At 40.2% G+C, this 22,525-nt stretch overlaps 1 protein-coding gene across 3 annotated transcripts in view; it reads right to left on the minus strand.

The window, feature by feature from the left end:
- Positions 1-15,553: 15,553 nt before the first annotated feature.
- The window catches only part of MAP3K21 (mitogen-activated protein kinase kinase kinase 21), a 43,465-nt gene continuing 36,493 nt past the window's right edge, over positions 15,554-22,525 (minus strand). For all 3 annotated transcript variants that reach the window (XM_055810592.1, XM_055810593.1, XM_055810594.1), the window contains 3 exons: positions 22,268-22,362; positions 19,857-20,642; positions 15,554-18,799 (listed from right to left, as the gene is read on the minus strand). In XM_055810592.1, the coding sequence (XP_055666567.1) occupies positions 18,375-18,799; positions 19,857-20,642; positions 22,268-22,362 (1,306 nt within the window). In that variant the 3' untranslated portion in view covers positions 15,554-18,374. The remainder of the gene's footprint in view (positions 18,800-19,856; positions 20,643-22,267; positions 22,363-22,525) is intronic.

The raw sequence follows: 22,525 nt of genomic DNA on the forward strand, positions 1-22,525 counted from the left end.
TTGAGAAAACCAGCCTTTGACAACCGTTAGTGTATGACTTGTCAGGACTCTGTAGTGCAACGTGAGCTGCTGATGGAAGATGTGCCTCTAAGAGCACCTGATCAATCCGCTCTTGAGAACCATATGAAAAATGACACAAGGCATGCAACTTCCATGCAGAAGAATTAACTAATCACAGAAACAATGCAGAATGTATTTACAGAAGTGATAACAAGAGATGAGATAGTTGCAGAAAGTCATTAAAGCTTATTCTCTTGGGTGGCTGCGGAATTACATACCAAGCCCCTATTACCAATTCAATTTACAATGGCTTTCTGTAATTGCTGGCTTGCTATTTATGGGCACGAGAAAAGTGCTGCCAGAGGCACTACAGCCTGACCCGCTTCTAAGGACACAAGGAGGTCACAGAGGTACACAAAACAAAAGAGAAATCATGTGATCTACTATCCTGGCCAGTACTCGGTTTTCTCTGTCAACCCATGTAAAACTTCAGTATAGGAAAAAATATGATGGGGTAGGGCCGTGGTCTAACAGTAGTACCTGCGTGTTCTTCCTTCTAGAAATAAGGATATGGAAGAAGAATCCATTTTCTTGAATATCTCCACAAAAGGAAGCAAACCTGAAAGCCTTGTAGAAACCCTCAATGGAGTGAGAAGGAAAATTAACCAAGAGAGAGAAAAATATGCCTCTTTGAGAGGAGCCAGGACATCCAGAACTCCTGCAAAGTGCAATGAGCATCAATAAGCAGCCTGTACAGCTGGGTGAGTTTTGCAACACAACACTAACTTTAGATGATTTTCTGTATGTAGAAAGGAAAAAGAGTAAAGAATAGGTATGGTTGCTTCAAGAGGAGCCAAAGATTAGTGGACAGACCTGGTCTGAACTTGTTAGGTCAGGAGACGAAGGCATTGAGAGAAAGGAAGTGGTCTGAGCACTCGGTATCATCAAACAGATCCTTGCTAAGTTCTTCTCCCCTATAAACTTTATTTAAAGTCTCTTCCTTGAACCTTGCTCCCAAAGTCATATAGAAGAAGTTGAGGTAAACCCACATCTCCCATATTGCAGACCAGGGCTTCGGCAAGATGACCTCTTCCTTCATCTCTAAAGAAAAAGTAAGAGAATGTCTTCACCAAAAGAAATTTATGTGAAAGAGGGTAATTCTGCCATTTTCCTCTTTCTTTTTGGTTCTTCAAATAAAAATACTTAGTATTTAATATTCCTATCCATATTTAAAAGCCCTTTACTACCCTTAGGCATAATACTGGTTCTCTTTAAATCAAAGGGAAACTAATTGGAAAAATTGAGATAATTAAATCTCACCGCATCTCCTGAAGCCATTCTTTATCTCTGGAGGACACAGCTAAGGGTAAAGGAACTTGCCCAAGACCAGAGCTTTGCTCTTTAGGAGGTCCATGCATGGAGGGAGACTGTATGGCGTGCTTCTCTGCTTAAACTTGGAAGCTTGCTCCCCGTCACTGCTGCAACTAGTTAACATCGTTACCCAAACCTGCATATAGCAACGGCAAAAGTCACTAACTGTGAACTGTGTGGATGCTTTTTCAGCCTGTCCATATGCTGCCCCAGCCCGTTCTAGATGACCGGGATTTTGCAGGACATCACACTTCGCATTATGTTAATTGCTGAATGTCAGGGGGAAGAATTAGGGAAGAGGAGGAAGGCTTTACAAAGCACGTGGAAAGGAGAAGGGTCACTTCTTCACTCAAAACATACATATTCCCTTTTATTCCATGCAGCTGCCCTCTGCCTGCCATGATTCCATCTACTACCTGCCCATTAATTAATAAATCCTTGTACCACCACAAATTTTAACAGAACTTCCAGCTAATCCGAGTGTTTCAAGCAGCGATGGAAGTTGTTTATGAGTAGCTGCATACATTGGTGACATCTAGTGGGCACACGAAACTTAACAGTCAAGCTGGCTTCTGCGTGATGAAGCACACGAAAATAATTTTTGACTTACGCTTTTTCTATAAAATTTTGCCTTCAGTCCCTTGATCTTGATTTTGGCATTGGCATGACATCAAATATCGCAAATCTGAACCCAAACCTAACACCTTACAGTGTCAAGCTCCTCTAGATATCAGACAATGTTCCAGAGACGGCCATCTATTCCTTGCTTCCTCTCCTTTTTCACACCAGGACTTGTTGCTGGCAAGTCCTCCTGGTGGTCTTTTAAAAGTACAAGCAATCTACTATATCAAAAGTGTTTTTAAAATAACAGGCTTTTTGAGAAGAAAAGTAGTCTGCCACATCATCAAAAAGCATTAATTTTTTTGCTGTGAAGTTACGCTACTTGCTGGTACCTTCACCTTCTGCCCGTAGAAGTGGATTCAAGTGGTCCAAGCCTCTTTGGATGAGAAATAATAACTGTAAGCAATTAAGCTCATCATTTGACTGGGTGCTTGTCCAAGGGGACAGGTTTTTGCAAGTATTTTGACTTAACATCTGACAAAGGAAGCTGCACAGTTTATTTGCTCTGCTAGTCCATTATTTTTTGTGTAAGCGATGAAGTAGCTGTAGAGGAGCCATCCTGGTGGCAAGGACCCAGGGCAATTTCTCTGTCAGGGGGGCTGCCTCCCCAGCTTTGGCTGCTGTCTTGCAGCCTCTCCCTTCCTGCCTCCTTTTGGAGAGGAGGGGGCTTTCCAACCAAACTGGCAGATTGAAATGGAATAGACAGATGCTGCAGGGAAAATCGGCTCACTTAGCTTGGACAAGAGAGGTGAAAGGTGGGAAGAGCAAATGGCTTATATCACTTCTCAGGATTCAAGTCCCAGCTTCTTTTACATCTACACAGCGCTACCAAGACTGCCAAACTTTTCACCTTAATTATTAGTCTTGAATTCCCAGAGCTCAAGCACAGGACTGAAGTTTCAAGGAAGCTCCAGACCTTTATGCAGCTACAAACGGTGCTTAAAGGCACTTTCCGGAACTTTTTGGAGTGGCAAGGCTACATTTGTAGCAGATTTATGCTTCTTCTAGACATTCTTTATTATTTTAGAAAAAAGAATCTTTAATTCACTGAGATGATTGCATAAATTTATTTTAAACCGAGAATTTGCACACTAATTTATCCCTAGAACGATTTATGCAACATGCGTTTGGGGACTGGTGCCTTACATTTCGGTGAACTTCTCAGAGGATTATTTGTACAGCGGCACTTTGAAAAAAGTTTTAAAAAGGGAATTAAAGCAGCAAGACAGAAAAACTGGGCCTCTCTTCCTTCTTTGTAGCTTCAAACACACTGTTCAAAACAAGGGCAGTGGTATTGTATATCCACCATGCTGACACAGCACCGTTTGCCTTGGCCACGGTCCAGGGAAAGAAGCTGGAGCCTTCACCCAGAGCCACGTGTGGCTCCTGTTTCCCACCGCTCCAGAGCCAGGCCCTGGGTCCCCTGCAGCAGCAGTACCCCTACAGCCATCCCGTTCTATAGTCAGCAGGTGCTCTTTCAGCTTCTGGCATGTATTGTTAGGGCTTCACCCCCTCATCTGGGAACTGCATCCAGTCAACCTTCATTTCTTGCCCAGCGAATGTTTGCCATGCACTCCCGCTCCGTACAATCCCAGGGAAGACAGCCTGAACTAACGCCGTGGAATTTCTCCTCTCCAGTCATCCCACAGCCTCCCCTCGAACCACAAGGGCACTGGTTCAGCCAGCTGTGATTGTGGTGAAGGAAGCATTAAGGAAGCTCAGATGTAATTACCCCCAGATAACCACACGATACCACACTGCAGGAGCAGGAAGACACCCCTATGAGCTTTGAACAACACATGAAAAAAAATTTTTAAAAGACAATTAATTCTACTATGCTTCTAATGCAATCCTAGCTTGCTTAATTATCCCACTTTCAAAGGTGGCTTTTTTAATAATCCTGTTGCATTGCTGCATACACATCATCATACCTGTTAACCACATTGGGCAAAGGAATTCTGATTTTCTTTAACTGCTTTAGGTTTTGCTACATCATTGTACACAACTCTTAATAGATTACTTTCTCATCAGGGTTCCTACCTTCCCATTAAATGCTTGAAGAGTTAATTACCTGGAGCATAAAGTTCAATGTTCTACACAAACTAACCTGCAAGATGATCTTTAAATCTCCAAGTGCAAAGGCAACCCCTTTTCCTCAGGACTTGTCGCTTTTTCCAACTTCATCACTGTAAGCAGCAGAGGAATTTGGCATTGCGCATATACTCATGATTACTGGAGGAAATAAGGAGTTTAATTGAATGGGTTAAAGTTCAGTTTTCCCTGCTAATCAGCAGGGACAATCAGGTGTTGAATGTTTATATTTGAATAGAAAACAGCTCTGTTCTGTTGCTGTACTCACTACCAGTATGGGGCAGGGGGAAGAGGAGGCAGCATTTACCCATTTGCTGCTTTGGGTACCAAAAGATGACAGCATTTTGAAAAGCCATCATAAAAAGCTGTTGAAGGGAAAGGATTTCTTTTGGTCTTCAGTTCTCGGTTAAGAGAAGCAGATGCACACCCTAACTCTGCAGGAGCAGAGCACATGCTGTTCTTATATCTTTAAGTTGTTCAAAAGACCTATCAATTATTCAAAAGGGCACAGCTGATGAGCAGAGTAAGAATGTGATCAAGATTTCTGAGACTGATTTTGGCCCCTGTCGCAGTGGAGGTTCCAGTGATGCTGGGGGCAAGCTACACCTTCCAGTTTTCCCCACCCAGCGACTCTGGAGACACACTTAGGTTGGTTGGCAATCCTTCTCATCCATGCTTTGCAGTCAATGTTTCCTTTGTCAGCAAGTTACTTGCCACAGAGAGAACGTGCTTGCCCTTATTGGTTATTCTCTATGGAAATACAGGCATCTTCCATTCGCCTTTGTCCACAGGCCTACAAGACAGAAACTATGCTGAAGGATGGGGTTTCTGTGTTTGTTTGGTTTGGGGTTTTCCCCCACCCCACAGCAAAGCCCCAGCCTTTCTACATCCCAGCAGCTACAGCTGTTGTAATTTTGACAGTCTCCAAGGTTCACCAAGGAAAGCAGATTAATCTTGATTTCTTCTTTAGTTAACCTACTCCATAAAGTGCCACTGGGAATACTTAATCTCTGCTAACTGGTTTAAAGTCCATGAGTTTACAAGACACCACTTTTCATTTACTATTTCTCATCCACTCATTGCATGACTCAAATTACATCAGAAAGTTGATTATAGTAGATCTTAAGAAAACCAGCAAACTTGTCCATCAAAATGAGCACATCTGGCATACCAGTGAGTGAGCGAGCAACTGAAGCATCATTAAATCCAGAAAACCTTAGACTTCCGTTCACCTTCCAAAAGGCATTTATAACATTGTTTAAAATCCTAAGACAAATGTACAAGGCTGAGGGCACAGAGTAGCAACGGTTATTGCTGAAATGCAGTCTGTTGTACCTTGCAATACAATTGTTCAGCTATCAACTCTCTGCAGTAGTTCAGAGTAAGAAGAGTAGAATCTGTTTTTGTGACGAGTAGGGAACTAAAAGTATGCTGGAATCTGGCCAGCATGACTGCTGTGTTTCTCCCCTTCAGAAAAAAGAGGTTAAGACATTGGTTTTTAGCATCTTATCCAAAATATGTTCTCCCGAAGCAGAAGATTCCTCCTAGGAATTATTCTGTCTTGTGTGAAAAAGACTCCGAACTTTTGGCATCTATCCATTTCAAGCTTTTGTGTGATAAACTTCTCTTCAAAACAGTCCATTAATAGGAAATTAATTTGTAATGTAAGAAATCCAAGGTGATACACGAAGCTCAAGTAAATGCAAGGTGTCCCGTTACGACACCTCTAAATTAATGAAGAGGCTTATAATTTCTCTGTGATGGGAAATCTTTGGGATCCCAGAGATAAACCGAGAATACACTGGATATCAAAACCACACTTTTGAAAAAGTTTTTGCTTGGACAGTTTTGCTTTCCTTTTGTCCAAAGAAGCATTATTGAAGAGTCCCAACTTGCTCCAATTCTAGAAGTCACTAAAAGCAACGTATTGTTGAAACAAAAGGGACTGACTGGGGTTTGCTAGAGGCCCCTGGCTGCCTGCGAACATCCCACGTCTGTGCACAGACACAGCAGGCAGGTTACAGCCACAGCGACCCTGAAGGCTGCCTGCCCAAAAGTGAAGATAACAAAAAGGCAACTATTAATCAGTAGAGACTTCATAGAAAACACCTCCTCAGCTCTCTGTGGCGGTTAGCTTGAAAGGCAGAGAACTGCATTTTGGCTTCTTTAAAGAACTGACTCTTGGCATCATGTGGTGCTGCTGTGCAGCTCTTCCATCAACTGCTTTCCCTTGGAATTTGAAGCCGGAGGCTTTAAACCACATGTGCTTTCAACCTTATTTACTTCTCATGTCTTACATTCATACCCTTAAAGCATGCAGATACTGTGGTGGTGAATGCTGGTAGTAATGAACCGTTCCTCTAGCTCTTCAGTGGACTACTGCACAATCTGTATTTTAGGGAGATAAGATTTATGGTATAGCTTTAGGCACCCAATTACTGTAGCTCAGTTATGAGCCAAGGCTTTCTATACCATCGACTGAATCTCCAGAGACCCATTCAGAGCTCGCTCTTACTCCGTTTTACAGCAAGTACTTCTTTCTGTATAGAGCCAGATGCCTAAATCCGCATGATGGAGTAACTCTTCTCCCTCATCCCGATGTTTCACGTTAATTTATTAAATCCTATCTCCAGCGTAAAGATGGAACAGTTCCAAGGCAGAATGCTGCTGTGAAGAACAACATGAAGAATTTTTCCTGACATTCAACAAGCTGTAAAATCGTTATTCTTTATGCAAATAAAGCCTATTCACTGCCCCCTCCAGACGTGGGGAGCAATCAGGTAACGCAGCTTTACGAGACTAGGATTAAGCAGCAGTGGCTGAAATATAGAGTCCTTTTATTCAGACAAAAGAAAATACCTAGTATCCTGATAAATTTAGGGGGGGGGGAGAAAACGTAACAGCATTTGTTGTAAGAAGCAGGAAATCAATGTGAAGTTTTAATAGCTTTGACCAATCATTAGAACCTTGGGGAAAAAAAAAAAAAAAAACAAACCACACCACCCACATGAAACTTTGTCTAATTATCTCCCTAATGTGGCAATCACTGGCTAAATCGTTGCAGCCAGTTGTTACTGGAATTATTGCTTACTAAAGTTAAAGTTTAACTTGCAAGGAACCTGTGCTTTGAAAGAGAAGTATGCACAGCTGCAGCGCACTCTGTTCCCAGAGCCAGAGCTCCTCTTTGTGTGTGAAGTTAATGCCTTAACTCTGCTCTAGCTGCTGTTTACCACCGAAACGTGGTGCCTTTGATTGCAGCTCTCCGAGTGGCTTACAGCAAAGGATGAAACAGTTGTGCTCATCTTACAGACCAGAGCTGCAGGGTAAACTACAAAGAAGTGACTCGCCCATGATTAAATGCCAGGCGTGCCCGGGAACCAGGGTCAGGCCTCCAGTTTGTGCCGCCGGTAGCTACAACTTTTTGGCTGAATTCATGACACTGAAAACGGCATAAAAGTTACTTTAGAAGACACCATACAATGTCACATTTCCAAGAAAAAACATTAAACATGTCCCAAAGTAAAAAGACAGCATTTATTTTAATCAAATGTGAGTTTTCAGAAGCTTAGGTCCAATTGACCTTTTAAAGGAAATTCCAGAGATCCTCAAGTACTTGTATTTTATAACCGCAAATGCAAACTAACCTGGCTGGATCGATCCAGTACAATTACACAGGCACATTTTTTAAATCTTCCTTGAAACAGCATGGTTAATTATTGTTGAAAGTGGCATGGGAGAGGTCACTGCACTGATAACACTTCGATATAGTGGCTTTAACTCTTTGATATTGGACACCTCTGGGGAAAAGCCTACCTAGACTAGCTGTCAGACAAAGACTCCATCCAGCACACTGATTTCTTAACCTAGTGAGGAAGGTTTTAAATAAGGATCGAACGGGGCAGTTGACAAAGGCAGACAGGAAAATAAGGCAACGTGGATACGGGCCTAAAAATGAGAAAACGCACACTGATTTATAAATATGATCACAGTAAAGCAAGGAGAGAGAGAAGTGAATGAAAATAGTCTTAGATGGTTGTAGAAAACCACAGGAAGGATCAGGAAGAGCTGAAAGTCTTAATACAATGAACAATGAGTCAATTAATATAATTTATGAGAAGTTATCATGACCAGAATACAAATCATCAACGACAAAGCTTATTAAAAAGTGGAGGACAGAAATGTTGCTTTTCTTGTCACAGATTCATATGCTTGCCCAGTAGCCCAAAACATAGGAAGAACTACAGGTGCTGAAGAAAATCTCTTTGAACTTATTTCAAAAGGGGAGATTCCTTATTCTCCCTTCCCCAGACTGACAAAACTGAATTTTGATACCTGAAGGACTTGAGGATAGGCTGAAAAAATAGAAGGGAAAAATAAGTTAGAAACTTTGTATCAAGGGCATGGCTTCAAACTATTTCAGCGAGAGAGAAATGAAAATACAGAAGACAAATTACCTGGGTGAATTATGAATTATTTATTGATACCGAAGACAAGGCAAAAGTCTGTAGAAAAAACCAAAAAGTTTTAAAAAAGGCAAGAGTACATGGAGACAAAATGAGGTAAAATTGGAAGGAAAATCTCAAAATAAGTCATATTATAAATACAATAGTAATAAAACCAAGTAAACAAAGCCCCGCAAGTGGTGATACAATTCCCAGCAGGCAGGCAAAGCCATCACATCATTAGGTGATGCCAAGAAATTGTATTATCCCATTCACATCAATCTTTTGCAAAAAGGTCACTTGTTAAACAGTTACTAGCACAATTAAGACCAACAAGTAAAAGTAAGACTTAAGTAGGAAAAGCAGTCTAGAGAAAGTTTAGAAAGTGGAAAACCAAAACATTACTAATTAGCTGGGCTTGATGAACTTTGTTCTGAAGCCGATCTGATTAGAGTAGTCATTTCTAAGCAGCACAGGAAAGCAAAAGACTGGAAAGAACAGATGGTGGTGGTGTGATTTATTTGTTTAATTTTGGGGGGGCAGGGGAGAGCTATGAAAATGGTACATCTTGAACTAGCCAGCTCACCTTCAAATTTCCTTCAAATGTTTGAAAAGACAATCAGGACCCTTTGAAAGCATCTCAAAGATGACAAGTAACAGCTACTATGTGTTCAGCAAGACTTGACAAATTAACCCCATTTCTTTTTAAGACAGGATAACAAGCCTTCTGGCAATGGGAGAAGTAGCAGGTGAATTTTGACCACAACAAGGCTTTTAACATTGTCACAGATATGCAAATGATCTCAGCTGGAGATTTTTGGACACTGTTTTGCTTCCCTCCCAAATTGTGAATGCAACAGAGCGCCCAGAGAGTGATCCAATTTCTAGGAAGTTATTCAGGAGGAAACATTGAAGGAATTGTATGGTTTACCCTGGTAAAGAAAAAAATGAGGTGGAACATGATAAATCTAGAAACTGTCAGCAATAAGGACAGAAACAATCTGTTCCCTTGCCTGTGCACTTCAGTGCTTTTCTCATGGATGAGCCGTGCTCTTGGAGCATCAGCCAAGCTGGTGCTGTAAAAAACTCTGCTTACAACATAGTCAAAAAACTTCCACTTAGCCGTGTTTGGCAGCTGTAAAATTCTCCTGCAGTGTATTCTACAGGATCAGCTTTTCATTCCTTAACAGACAAGCGTCAACAAGTCAAGCAACCTGCCTGTGAGTGGACTGGGGTAAGGGAATGACACTGGTTACTCTAGAAGTTACTGGTTACTGATAGAAGACACTGGTTACTCTAGAAGGATCGACAAAATGAAGCCCCTGGGATACAGAATAGCCATCTCTATTGAAATCATTCTTTAACTTTCCTCAGAACAATTAACTTACACCTCTTTTCTGAGCCCACCAGCACATCTAATACTGGAAAATACCACATCATTGCACCAGCCACTGAATTGCTGTTACGAGAACTGGTGGAGCAGCAGACCACAAAAGTGATATTTTTTTTTTTCCTGATGCTTACCCACACCTGTAAACAGCGGAGACCTGCTGCACATCGGGGTGTTTTCACACTAGGAGGTCACTGTTAGAAAGAAAAAATGAGCAAACACCTCGGTGGTGCCTCCTACCACCGAAACAGAGCAGTTAAAAGAAAAACTGACTGATCTATGGGACCAATCCATCCTAAAAAGTCCTGAACCAAGTCCCTGGGCACAGTTCCAGAAACAAACAGGCTTCACAGAAACAGGTGAAGAAAAAAGACCCAGGAAGCACAGCCACACTTGCAAGAAAGAACAGATCCGAGCAGCGTGACGCTTTGCCTATGCTCACTGCAGCAACGGCCAGGGACAGAACGCATTTTCCTGCCTCTGTAACAACTGGTGCACACACCCTGAACAGCATCAGGAGAAATCTGCAGGAGGTCTTTTGGTATTGCCCAAATGCAAAATCAAGGTTCAACCATATTGTAACAGCAAATGGAAAAGGGTGATAAATAACCGGTCTCTGAACTATAATATGATTGGTCTTCTGTATACCTGGTAAACCAATATTTCCAGTTTTTATTCTTTAAGTTCCTTTTCACAGAGAAAAGCTAATTGGCTTGCATTACAAGATTTAGATATTGATAAATTTCCATATTCAGTATGTGTATCTCTTTAATCTCATTGCTTCTCACGCTCTGCCTCAAACTGCTATTTTTAGTGTACTTTCTTTTACAATGAAGGCTTTTGTGAATTACAGGATCTCATGGTGTTTTCACCACTAGCAGCAAGATAAATTTGCAGCAAGATAAATTGGACTATATAGAAAAGGAGAAAATGGAGACAAAACTTTCCTACTTTGGCTTCTTTTCAACTGTAACCCAGCCTCATCCTATCCTGACTACCACAGGTATTCAGAAAAACTCATCAGGTATCAAAAAAAAAAAAAAAATCAAAACAAGCACTACAATCATTGCACACAAAAGTTGAATTAATTATCTTTTTTTAAAAAAGCATTCACTTTATATATACACATACTACATAGACATTTACACAGCGCTTTTCATCAGAGAACTACCTTCAGCAATATCTGTTGGGGTCCATATAAGCCAGACCCCTCTATTTGGCTCATATTCAGCTAAAAAGCGGGAGCACTGCTCATCCCTTTCCAAAACTCTGAAAGCGTTAAAAAGTTTTAAGGTAAAGGAGATAAAAATACTCCAGAAGCATATTTACAGCTACAAGAGAATCTCTCTTTGCTTTTAGTATCTACAGCCACATAATGTGCAAACACAAAGAGCACCCCTGACTTTCTGGAAGTAATTCAGAACTGTCTAAAAAAAACCCCAAAAAGGTGCCTCAAGCACACTCTTCTTCTAAATATACTCTGCAATGCTTAGTACAACTATGGAATCAGTACCCCATGGCAGCTGTGCAGGCCTGAGAGAAGAATGTATTCTGTAGAGTTCCCCAAAGCTGCTAAAGTGATCACCCCAACGCTCTGACACTCTTAAAATGCCTTACCGTAGTTATCCAATGTGGTGTCACCATAGACAGTATCTGTTCTTTACATCTTCTAGCTATAGGTAATGACAGTACAGGTTTTCTCCTTAATGGTCTGGTTCTATAAACCAACAGAACTGGCTTAACCAGAAAAGAACCGCCAGGGTAAAAAAAAAAAAAAAAAAAAAAAAACACAAACCAACCAAAAAAACCCAAACCAAACAAAAAACCACAAACCAACCAACCTGACAAAGCACCCAAGAGATGTGCTTTCAGTGGGTCTAAATTGGCTAAGGTACAATAAAAAAAAATAAAATAAATATAAAGACAAGGGTATTCCCTTGCCCACAAACATCTGTCTAGTAAGTATTTCTTGTGGGTAAACCAGGGTCTGTCTCTCTTAGCCCCAAATCCAGCCATCAAGTAGCTGCATCATGAACACAGAGGAATCAGGCCCTTGGTGATGGAAAATTTGTGCTACTGAGAGTGGAGTCACCCGTGTGAATAATTTCAGGGGTTCTAGAGTGAGAGAACTGTTTTGATGAGAATACAACAGGTGGCAGAATCCCATTACCACTTCTGCCTTACACATTTCAGGCGGCGCGGGCACTGGAGGAGATGCGTACCCATTCCCTAACAACAGTCGAGAAGGCATCTGATCATGTGCAGGCCACCTGTGGAGCCGAAGTGGATTCCCTTTGGATGAATACCCTGCCCCTGGAAACAGCCTGCAAGAGATTACCCAGCACTGTCAGGAACCATCCACGCAAAACAGCTTAAATCACTGGATGATGTATCACCTAGTGTACATCTTGGGTTTACCTAGACTACTGGCAGATACACCTGATGTTTGATCCACCCGCTTTCTAGCACAACTACCTCCCTCCATCAGGCTTGGAAAGGAATCTTGGATCCCTCTGACTGTTGGTAACATTTATCAGGCAGAGCAAGTGGCATCTAACACAAGGAACAAACATCACTTTCAGTCCGGGAGGCAGCAGAAAGTAAAAGGCTTTGTAAAATATTATTGCCTAATCCTGCCTGCCACTAAAGGGAGTTCAGAAACTTCTGAATTATTCAAGTGATTTGCAGAACAGTGAGGGGAATGAATAGCCCTATTCTTTCCGTTTTCTCCTGGGCCCCAAATCTGCAGACTCCCACCTGCTTCCGTAACGATTGGCAAGCCCTCCGATGACTAGACTATTCATAGCGACTACCGCAACGAAGATCTCAGCTAGGTATATTTGAACTCTTGGCAGAGGCGCAGGAGGTAGCATTTGTCTAAGCTCTCTGGCACGCAAAGAATCCAGCAGCTACAGTAGGCAGGGCTGCATCGGGCACCTTTTTTCTTTGGAGAAGTGCTAAGAAGCAGCTTTCTGCCGAGGTGTTCACTGCTGTGCCCTCTCTGTCTCCTCTTTGGAGACCACGGCAGCCACCAATGTCTTCAGCAGCCACAAGAGATTCAAGCTGTTAGACCCCGTAACTGCATGCGTTGGTGTAGTGGGAGGGAAGACAGATGTTCTCGGATATAACGCAAATGTTTTCCTTAAATTAAGCAATTTAGCAGTGCGGCAGAGCACAAGACTCCGTATCAGTGATCACTCAAGCGAGTACCACCAAATTTGACATTTGACTGAAGTCACCCTGGCTGAAGTGATGACTCTGCTTTTAAAGCAAACTAAAGATTTGGAAGAGACACAAGCTGTTACCTTAAGAAGCATTGACCTTGGCCACCCTGATGTTGGATCTCAACTATTGGACGCAATTTACTAAAGCCTAGTCGTGAGAACAGTCTCTATGCCTTTATTTTCCAAACGGATACAAAAAAAAAAAGCCTCTGAATGTAATTGAAAAATAGCAATTACCTAGACCACTTAGGAAAAATATTTTACATGACATGAATAAAATATGAGATGGTATTAACTACAACTTGCTTAAATCTCAGCAAGTCAGCAGTGGAGTACCCCAGGGGTTGATACTAGGGCCGGTCCTGCTGATTACCGACCTGGGTGCTGGGACAGGGTGTATTCTCAGCAAGTTTGCTGATGATGTAAAATTGTAAGGAGTGGCTGATACACCAGATATAGCTGCGCTGCCATTCAGAGAGACCTGGACAGGCTGGAAAATTTGGCTTAGAGGAATCTCGTCAAGTGGAAATTAATTTGGGAAAGAACAACCCCACGCACCAGTACACACTGGGGGCCAACCACCTGGAAAGCAGCTTTGCAGAAAACAACCCAAGGATCCTGGTGGACAACAAGCTGAACGTAAGTTCGCTATGTGGCCAATGGCATTCTGCATGAGGAGTGTTGCCAGCGGGTTGAGGGAGCTTACCCTTCTCCACTGCTCTGTGCTGGTGAGCTCACACCTAGAGTCCTGGGTACAGTTCTGGGCTCCCCAGTACAAGATAGACATGGACTTGCTAGAACAAATTCAGTGCAGGGTCATAAAGACAATTAATGGACTGAAGCATCTTTCATATGCGGAAAGGCTGAGAGAGCTGGGACTGTTATTCTCTCTTCCTGGAGAAGAGAAGGTTCCAGGAGGATCTTCTTATTGTTTATAAACCTGAAAAGGGGAAATGAAGAGGAAGCCACTGTGCAGTGACAGAACAAGAGACAATGGCCACAAACTAAAAAACCAGGAGGTTTGATCTAAACACAAGAAAGTGTTTTTCCTGTGAGGGTGGTCAAACGCCGGAACAGATTGCGGAGAGCAGCTGTGCAGTCTCCATCTGTGGAGATACTCAAAACTTGACTGGACATGGTCTTGGGCAACCTGCTCTAGCAGAGCGCGCTGGACTGTTTCAGCTCCAGAGGTTTCTTCCAACATAAATGATCCCATGATTCTGTGAAATAGAAAAGTAAATCCATTCTTCCACCTATTATAACAAAAAGCCTTTCTTTAGGTTAAACCCCCCTATTTTATCAAACTAGCTAGATCATCGCGGATACTGGATTTTTTAACAGTACTGGAATGACCAATTCATATTTGGTTTGCTCATTTTCACTTACATTCAGGGAGAAATCCATTACACACTTGCAAGGACTCTGGCCTTAATTTAAAATACCCGATACTGCCATCTCACACGCCCTCAACTTATAAAAAAAAAAAAAAAAAAGAAGTACCAGATAACAGTGTTTTGTTAGCTCCTCATAATGCATGCACTGTAGCGATCTGACTGGTTGTATTAAAAAGGGAGGTGGCTAGGGAGAGTGGGTTCTTTCCCATTACCACACACTTGTATGCAGATCTTAATATTACCATTATAAAATTATGTATAAAATTAACTGCCCGTGCAGCTTGGCTTATGATTTGGGCTCGACACTGACACTCACAGGCCACGTAATTTGTTATCTAGCCAGCCTTCCCGAAAGCTCTAGGCAGACATGTCTTTGTAAGATTGAGTGTAGAGCTTTGAATTTCACTGCACCGCTAGAGGCTTTGCTGCACCTCGCCTGTTGCCACCATACACATGGATACTTCCTCTTCTCCTTGCTGAAAGATGGGCTACGTGGCACAAAGGGGGAAAAGAAGAGGAAAGTTCACAAATGAAGGTGTTAAAAAAAAAAATATTCCAAGGAAAATACTGGTTTCGTTTGCCTAAAACCAACTCCAAATAAAACTAAGTATCATGCCCCCCTCAAAATAAAAAAAAACAAACTCTCCCCGCCAAAACCCCACAACAGAAGTATGTTATTCCTTACCTGTATTCTTGATGCTAAATCAGACGCAGAATGTATTTCTATCCACTGCTCTATCGCTACCCAGCCAACATTGTAAAAGCATCAAAAGACATACTATAGTCACATGAAAGAAAGAACAAGCTTACACCGTATATTTCTGCCCACATTAATTGCACGAAATTACAGGAACGTTCACGTTACTGTACTGGATAATTAAAGTAACAATTACATTCTAATGTTTCAAGAACTGGGTGGCCCATAGTCTATAGTTCCTGGTTATTCACCAGAGAACTCCTTTATACTTGTTAAGAAAGCATTAAAATATATTTTTCAAGAAAATTCAGGTCACTTGGCAATACAGGAGCTACAAAATATTTATTTTTTTAAATAAAAACATTTAAATCATCAGGTTTTGTAAAACAGCACGTCAAGTGTTTATCTTAATCTTTGTAGTGTAAGCACCTTCAGTTTTATGCTAAAACAGTCAACATAAATTATTATTTGGTCAGGGTATTAAACTACATTGAAATAAATATACTTTTAACCAAGACAGATCACCTAAGGCATACCAGAATCCCATACCTTTATAGAAAGTTTCTCTGGTGACAAGTGAAATACAGACTGTGAAACCATGATTGCAGTATTTTTTTCTTTTTCTCTTTTTAATTTCAGTGAAGACTGGCCTATAATTTTAAACTATAAAAACAATTATAAAGCGTTACAGCTACAGCTTTAAAAAACCCTGCATCACGTAAGAGAAATATTTGAGATGGCTTACCTAAACAGTCTTAGAATAAGAGGTGGAATACAAACTGCTAAATTACCTACAACGCACTGGGCTGGTCATATCACATGTCCCACTCCTATGGGAAATTACCCACTGAACAGGAATAGAAATCTTTGTTTAATTAAAAGAGAGATAAGTCACTGATAACTGAAAACAATACAACTCAAAGGGCTTTTTATGCTCATACTACTGATTACAAAACACTGGGTGAAAAATTTAATATTTAACATTATATAAGCCTTACAAGTACAGAACTTAACAGAAGTTTACAAGTAAAAATATTTCAGCACCTGAGATTTTCCTGTAGAAAGCCAAACAGAGATACTTTCTTCAGAAACATGTAATACAATCAACTCCTTTTCTCTCAGTATTACACAGGAATAATTGATAAAGAAAGAGTTGAAATACACATAATGCTCCAAAATTCTAATTAAGCCTTGAAGATAAATCTGCTATCAAGCTATACTTAAAATTTGATCCATGTGCATTACCTGACTTTATTTTATGAAAACAATTCATATTAAGACTTCATCTATTAAAGTGTTCTGATGAAATTAAAGTTTAAAGAAAGGGCAAAGAACAGTACGCAACTTGAATCACGTTGACAAAGAATACTGGAACAGAAACAGGTTTGAACAAAATGTAATAACTTAATCTGCTATGCAAGCATTTAGTTTTACAGACAACTAGTGGTTTTGTCTTTACTTTTGGTAAACTAATACTTTAAGGAAATCCTTTTCTATATTCACTTTGAGAGCTGGGAAGTTGCATTTTCTGTGTTCTGCTCTGTGCTATTAAGACTTCATGATTTTGTATGTATTTATCTGCCACCCTCAAGGTAGCCACTGTACAGCATGCCAGACACTTTCTTTTTTGATCCCTTGGTTTCGAAGCTTTAAGCAATTGTGTATTTTATTGAACAACTGAACTCCCAGACCCCAGAGTAAAGGAGAAGAAAACGTGTAAAACAAAGGTCTCAACAAAACAGTGTTCTGGTGGCAATATCGTAGTTTTATTCTAACATTATCTATTTTTATTTGTGAAGACTATTTAAATATCAAGTGATATGTAAAATTAAAGACTTCAAATACTGGAATATGAGGGATATTCCTTTAATTCTAGAAATGCTTTCAGCAGGGAAAGTAAACTATACAGTTGGTTTTATTTAATCACTTAGTGATACTGTAAAAAAACCCAAACTGTCAGTGTCATCGGGTTAAATGTTCCTCCCCCCCCAATTAACTATCTGCAATTTTCTGGAACCCTTCTATCACTGAAAACCAGTCAAGAATATCTGTTTCTGTCCTTTAATTCCTAAATATGAACGACTGAGCACTCAGTAGTAACTTTAGGAAGAAAAGCTACAGAAATCATACTGAAAGATGTAATATTAAATTATTGCAGTTTTAAAATTTGAGTGCAGTAAAATGCACTGTTGGCTCACTTAAAATCAAGCCCAATCATCCTTAAAACCCATCATCTTTCCTCAATACAAGGTGCAGCAGAGTTTAAAAAACAAGAATGGGGGCAAACCCCTCCACCACAAACAAAAAATCCCGAACCAAGAATATTGTTTTCAGTGCAAACACTGTAGTCTTCAAAAGCTTAAGAGTACAAATATTTATGTTCCAGTGTATCCTTACCTAACAAGGAATGTTGTTTCACATTATAAAGTATGTCAAATACCTTTAATCCAATCGCAATACTGGTTTACCCTCTCAAATCAGTACGGTGGCTGAAACCTAGGTGTTTATACAAGTGGTGTAACTTTCTGGAGAAACTAATGCACACAGTTGAAAGCTCTCACAAAAAGCAAGGGCAAAGACTGCAAACTCAGCTGCTGGTCCTTAGCCAATTTCAGTATCAAATGCTGAAAAGTAACCAGCTACTTAACGAGGAGTGAACAGAGCTTCCCGCACCAGCACCTTAAATCCCCTGCCCCACTCCCTAATTCTACAGGCCACAGAGGCAAGGTGCAGACAGCCACTTCTTCGGCAAAACTCTTCTTGACAGAATACAACCTTACTGTTATGTCATTCATTTTTTCAATGTGCAGAAGTTAAATATCTAGCAAAACCCCTCAAACCTAAAGAAAACTTCCGTGACACTGCAGGAGGAGGTGGATATGTTCTTTTAGTCATTCAAAATATATTTATAAAGTTAATCTAGAATACCATTTTGCAGCATTGTGCTTTTAGAGTTATTAGCTGGGATTCCAAGGAACATTCGAAAAAGGCATCCACTACATTTTCCTAATTAGCTGCCCAATTTAATAATTTTGGTACTATTTGTCACAGTACATCAGAAAACAGCAGCACAAAGCATTAGATGGACAAGAATTTTGCATTTGTTCCCCTTTAAAAAGCAAACATTTTTAAAATGAAAGGCACTCATGACAGAAACTCTCTCTCCAGTTCATATATAGATGGCCGACAAGTTTTGCTCTTCACTCTACATAAAGGCACAGTACAGTCTCTGTTTTGACCTTCCACATCAATATCAAGTAATGAGGGCATGTGGCAGTTAGTTCTTTCCTCAGTATCTGGCAACAAGTTAACATCTGGATCTACATTGCCCTCTAAATATTCAGAGTCTTTAGAGTTTGATTTAATAATACGTGGAATAATCTGCCATGCATCAATTTTACTTCTTAGAGAAGAAGGTCGAGGCCTTGCTATACTATTGACAGCGCTCTGCTTTTCAGTTGAACCACCACCGTGATTGCTTCTTTGTTGAACAGACGGAGAGTGCAGAGTTCCAGTAACTGACAGAACTGGTAATGTGGAGACATCATCGGTTGAAGCAAATCCGTTAGCTAGGGGAAAGGAAAGGCCAAACAAAATGAGCCAATTTAAACCATGTGACTTCTTTGCTATTTGTAAAACTGAGCTGCCATAATCACTAGTGGCTTCTTCCCCCCCACCTGAAAAATTAAGGGGCTTGTACATCCATGGGGAACCTCCTAAGAGAGGACCAGCTGTGCTCAAGTAACATTTTTGTATCTATACTCTCTGCTCGAGGCCACAATAGTTTATTTTTTATTGATACAAAAGAAAGAGATAAAGCATTAACCACCCAGTAACTGGATGAATATTAATACTGGAATAAAGCCCCATAATTTTGTCCAGTTATTATAAGTAATTACATATGCATAGAGTACCGTGAAGAATATTACATTTAACACACCACAGAATGCCAGTATTGAAATTTAGAACTTCTTTTCAAAACCTCATTAATCATGAACTTATCCATTTACATGGAAACCAGATTTAAAGACCGTTTTTATCAACAGCTTATCTTAAGGATTTATGGAACATGTGACATAGCTTCTAGGTCAAGCAGGCAAATCAAAACTTACCAGACTTGTTTTTCTTGAAGTTAATAAAATGTGCAGTACTAAAATGATGCTTAATCACTCACCTATGTGGACTGTGAAACTATATTAAAATTAAACAAGCATATTCTCAGTCTCAGGAAGTCCACAACTACTCAATGCATGCACCTGACACTCTCAGTTTATTTCAGCCACAATGCTGGTATTGTACATTTCTCAGAAAGGAGGTTCTTGACAACACGAAAAGACCAGGGAAACCTATTTTTGCAACACCTGAGAAAAACAGATAATCGCCTTGAAATGAACCATCTCTTTCCCTTAAATCTCCATACCAACACTCCTAACAGGACACTATTCCAAGCGCAACTAGTTTATTCAGGGTTCAGACACAGAGGGCTTACCCACACGCTGTTACGGTGGCTCAGCTAACGCGTAACTGTAACAAAAATCTTAGCAACTCACTAGTAAATGGTTAGTTTCCCTACATTTTCTGTTTCTGTGTTTAAAAATCCTTTACACTAAGTTCTTAATTACTCACCTGTGGTCTGAAAATTGTTCCCATCTGATAAGGTTCGCCTGTGACCCAACACACTTAACTTTGTAAAGGAATCATTTGGCACATTTTGAGATTCGTGTTTCAGACAAAGATTAAAAGGCTGTTTTTTTAATCGTGTAGAAACTGTTTTAGGAGCCAGGTGTATCCTCTGCTCTCTCTTACTTTCAGAGGTTTCAGATGAAAAGTCATCAATGGCACTAGATGGGCCACAATCACCAAGCACAGTGCTTACAAACGCATCTTCACTGTCAGACTGAAGTAGGCATTTTGTGGAAATGGAGGGCATAGACAGAAGATTCACAGTATTTGCAGCTGGATTTAGGGATGGAGTATTTGCTTCCTCTTTCTTGGACTGCAGTCGTGTAGGGCTGGCACTCCTGCGAAATTTTGAAGCACGCTGAAATATTCCATCACGCTTCTTCTTCTCATCTTTAGGCAAGAGTTCATCTGGACCCTGTGATTTGTTCAGCTCTCTGATATCTAAGCCCAGCGCGACAGATGCGAGGAGGACAGCACACCCATACAGAACTGAATCAGTCTTCTTTTTCTGGGGCGTCCTGCTCAGACTGTTCGTAGGTGTCATTTGAGGAGTACTACTTGTAGAACTAGCAGAGGTTCCTTCTTCAAAGCTCTCATGTTCTACTGTATTCTCTCCCTGATCATCTTTCCAAAGAGGTAGATTAATATAGGCCTGATTCGGCAACTTAATTGGCTTTGGTCTTTTACTGTCCAAACCTTCAGGGAGAAGTTTCTTATCAGTACAGACACCTATAAAACATTACAGTATATGTTAAGATTGCAATTCAGCTATTTTGCTATTGCATGTCTGCATATGTACATCGTTATTTCCTTTCACTTGCACAAGTATTAATCTTGAGGTATACTGTATGTCCCCTTCAGAAAGTAGTTAGAAGCTCAGAGACTCACACTGTAAGATTCAGAAATGTATCCTAAGCCTAAACATCTTCATGTTCTCTTGATAGCCTTTAAAGTAGCAGAAGTACCATTTGCTACAATTTCACCTTTTTAGCAAGTCAAAAGCAAACTATTAGAAGCAGCTTGCCTTCCTGAGCATAAGTTAACTGTGAACAAACTATGTTTTCCACATCTGAAAGACTTACCTTTATTTTAAGAGGGGCATAACGTATCTTCCAGTCTTTACACACCCAACACAGTTCAAGAACAGGTATTGTCTTTGCATTGTCTGTGATATTTGAGGATTTACAAGACTTTGGTAGTGCTTTTCAAATAACACAGAAAATATTTCTGTGTATGGACCACAGTGAAGTAATGTACTATACACAAACTGCCAGGTAAGATCTGGAACACATTCTTTGCAACACTTTCAATTAAGCTGTGCTCCAAAATCCAGTGAGTTACTAGAAAATTTTCCAATTCACTAGGCCATGGTTGTCTGGAGTAAAAATAAATTTGACATCTCACACCTCATGACAAATAAAATGGAAGGTATAATTGGACTTACATGTGTTATTCTACTGTAAACTACTGAATGCTACAGAATAAGTATTTGAAATGCAAATATGTAAAAGTATATTATAATCTCCAAATGTCTGTATACAGGGGTTTAGAGTAAGCTAATGGTAGCCTTGATTTATACCCCTGCCAGTATATACAAAGATGAAAATGCCTCTTTCCTGGGGGCCTGCAGGGGGGGTGTGTGTGGCCGGGAGCAGTGCCCAAGCACCTTACCATTTCCTCTTCCAGCTGGCATAAATCTAGCTGCTGGTATGACACCAAGTTATATCACAGTTTTTCTCCTGACACTGGTAACTTAATTTTCTCAGATAAGAGAATCTGTAGCATAGTAGAAACTGTGTAGATTTGAAAATTATAGTCTATTAGGTTCCTGATCCTAAGAGGATTAAGTATGTTTTTACTTGTGATTTACCTGTAAATCCCAGAATCCTGCCTAAACAACTAAGGTTTGAAATCTACGTATTTTTTTCTTGAAAACTTAGAGAGTAGCATTTTTTTTAAATAACTGTGCAGAGCCCACTAACAATTAAAGACATTTAAATGATCGTTAATGACAAGATAATTATTGATTTAGATGTTTGGTTTTAGATGAAACTAAAACCTGATGACTGCAGACCTCATATACAGATCAACGGGCAACTAAAAAATGTACAGGGGCAAAAATCCCTATGTGGTACTGCTCACACACTATATATATTTCTTAGTTGCTAATGATGGAAATGTAAAGATGTTAACACTTGCATTTTTTTACCGTATTTTTTTTGTAGCATGACTACTCTTCTAATAGTCTGCATAATTCTTGAGGAATTCGAGCAATACCATTTTAACATCTAATGCCACGATAGACCTAATGTCACGATATGGCAACTTCCATTTTTTTCAAAAATAGCTCTTACCTTGGTCCACAAATAGGGAAGCTAGGGGAACACCCTTCTGATTTTTCATTAAAACAGTTGACCAAGGGTTGCTGCCATCTGAAAGGGGTCTTATTCTGAAATAACAATAGTTATTTTGATATTACAGAGGATACTATATTTATATACGCTTTTACAGAAAATTACTCAAATATCTTTCTTTTTAAACTATAAACATGCAGTAACAGAACTTGAAAACAGTAAAGCTTTCCACAGGTAGCAAAAGTTATATATATGTGA

The sequence above is a fragment of the Falco peregrinus genome, chromosome 7 (genome assembly GCF_023634155.1).
Source record: "Falco peregrinus isolate bFalPer1 chromosome 7, bFalPer1.pri, whole genome shotgun sequence".
Taxonomy (NCBI): domain Eukaryota; kingdom Metazoa; phylum Chordata; class Aves; order Falconiformes; family Falconidae; genus Falco; species Falco peregrinus.